This window comes from Eimeria mitis, genomic scaffold, assembly GCF_000499745.2.
Source record: "Eimeria mitis Houghton genomic scaffold, Emh_scaff1147, whole genome shotgun sequence".
NCBI classification, from domain to species: Eukaryota; Apicomplexa; class Conoidasida; order Eucoccidiorida; family Eimeriidae; genus Eimeria; species Eimeria mitis.
This window is the reverse complement of record NW_013567854.1, coordinates 2197-2604: the sequence shown is the minus strand read 5'-3', so window position 1 is coordinate 2604 and position 408 is coordinate 2197. Positions and strand designations below refer to the sequence as shown.

The 408-nt window shown below is 32.1% G+C and overlaps 1 protein-coding gene across 1 annotated transcript in view; it reads right to left on the bottom strand.

The window, feature by feature from the left end:
• EMH_0030500 (uncharacterized protein) overlaps window positions 1-408 on the bottom strand; it is a gene marked incomplete at both ends in the record, with an annotated part of 6783 nt that overhangs the window by 5478 nt on the left and 897 nt on the right. Inside the window, one exon of the mRNA XM_013494422.1 lies at window positions 219-314. Coding sequence (XP_013349876.1) covers window positions 219-314 — 96 coding nt within the window. The remainder of the gene's footprint in view (window positions 1-218; window positions 315-408) is intronic.

Genomic DNA, 408 nt, shown 5'->3' with positions numbered 1-408 from the left:
TATATATATATATATATATATATATATATATATATATATATATATATATATATATATATATATAGACACAGCGGTAACACGCCAGTGCGTTTTGCAGTTTCTTGAGGCATAGGATATACAATTCCTTACTTGTATTTGGATGTTTACAGCAAAAGTTTTTATTATTATTATTTTTTTAATTGAGGTGTCTGTACAATTCACGAAGAGTGGAGCCTTACCTTGACTACCATGGGGGCTGAGACGGAGTCCTCGTCATCGGCGTTTGTTTGAAACCCTTGGGGTGCAGTTGTTGCTAAGATCGAGAAGGAGGCGAGCTGCAAAGAGGCAAATAATACATTTTCTATGATGAATGTGAATGAAATTACATTAATAAAGAACAAAAAAATAAAATAAATACAAAGCTGTAAG